Source organism: Colobus angolensis, unplaced genomic scaffold, assembly GCF_000951035.1.
Source record: "Colobus angolensis palliatus isolate OR3802 unplaced genomic scaffold, Cang.pa_1.0 Scaffold166, whole genome shotgun sequence".
Classification (NCBI taxonomy): Eukaryota; Metazoa; Chordata; class Mammalia; order Primates; family Cercopithecidae; genus Colobus; species Colobus angolensis.
Genome location: NW_012114777.1, coordinates 1,580,343 through 1,581,945, shown reverse-complemented (window position 1 = coordinate 1,581,945; position 1,603 = coordinate 1,580,343). Strand labels below are relative to the sequence as shown.

General features: G+C 35.0%; 1 protein-coding gene across 1 annotated transcript in view; it reads right to left on the bottom strand.

Moving 5' to 3' along the window:
- LOC105508710 (ankyrin repeat domain-containing protein 18B-like) overlaps window positions 1–1,603 on the bottom strand; it is a 67,368-nt gene that overhangs the window by 52,417 nt on the left and 13,348 nt on the right. Inside the window, exon 6 of the mRNA XM_011937617.1 lies at window positions 1,324–1,474. Within this exon, the coding sequence (XP_011793007.1) occupies window positions 1,324–1,474 (151 nt within the window). The remainder of the gene's footprint in view (window positions 1–1,323; window positions 1,475–1,603) is intronic.

Below are 1,603 nucleotides of genomic sequence, written 5' to 3'. Positions count from 1 at the left end.
TGCTGAGAAGAAAGATATAATGTCTGCAATATTCATAATCTATCCACTTCTCAGCAGGCATAACCTAAAAAGGCTTCTAGGCATTCTTATGAGCAGATCACTATTTGTGGTATAGATATAAAAAAAGAGTTAAACTTCTGAATTCTAAAATCCAACTCTATAATTGAGGGATTTATATAAACTATAGACTATATATTATGAACTAATATATGTTGTCTTGAAAAACTTGATATCTTTATGAAAATATACTATAAAAAAGGAGTTGTAAACTCAAATACTTGTAAGGATGAAGGAGGTTACCTAAGTAAGTGAAGTATTCAGGTGGGCACAGTAGCAAACTGGAGAATATGTGCCTCCTACAGAGGGCAACGTCTGCACAGCAGACCAAGCACTGATGTGGTTCAGGGGACACCAGATTTGATTCTTAAGCCTGAGGTCCAGATTTCTGCATGAGTTTACTAAATTTTACATGTTGACTCAATTTAAAGAGGCAAAGAACAAATCTATGTGCCACATGTAGACTATAGCCCTTGTGTTTTTATATTTGCTATGAATGTGTTACTAAATGATTGTGTATAAACCAAGTATTTGCATGTGGAACTTTTTCTTTCTCTAGTATCATATGTTTAATAAAAAAACTCAGGCCCTGAAATATACATAATAAAAATTGCTGTTAAGACTGATAATACCCACCTCAAGAATTTTCCCAACATTTATTCATTTGTAATCTGTGTATATCATTTTCCCAGTTTGTTAACCAAATAGATAATTAGTTCATAGGACTGCAGAAACTGAATTATTAAAAGAATTTCTATTGTATTCTCACTGACTTCAAGGATTTCAGTGTTTAAAACTGACATCCTGATTACGCCAAAGCTCTATAAACTTAACAGACACACTGAGATAGTCCCTAATACAACTTCAACTGAAAAAAAAAAAGTTCAGGATTTGCTACTAATCTAATTGAAAAAAATCTCACTTGTAATGAACATTTGTTGACACATAATCACTAGAATGGTGACAGAGGAACATGAAATTGTGAAAGGGTCAGCCTCTACTTATGGAAAGATTACCCACAAGCAAATTGCTGAAGACTCTCTAAATGGCAGTGAATGATTCATGGTGGGATGGAAAGGGTGTTATTCTGTAAGCTGAGAGCTGTTGCCAATGATATTTCCTTTCACTTCCCAGTCACAAACGTAAAGAAAGACAGATAAGTCAGGTTAACGTTATTGGAAAGGAGACTTTGAAGAAAGTAGCACCTATCAAATGCCAACTCTTTTAGAGATTTCTTATGTCTTTGAGATACAGGAATTTATATACTGCGCTTATCTATTCTGTGCTTCTTAATCAGGAGTGTATTCGAATGCTGAGTATTTGTTTTTGCTCTTGTTGTTGTAAGAGACAAGATTTTTGGATTGGCGCCATGTTCCAGGAGAATAATTGCACAAGCCTCTTCCTGGCAATGTACAGCCTATTCGTGTAAGATAAAAAATTAGACTATAAATTCTAAGGGGCAGGCAGATCACAAGGTCAGGAGATCCAGGCCATCCTGGCTAACACGGTGAAACCCTGTCTCTACTAAAAATACAAAAAATTAGCC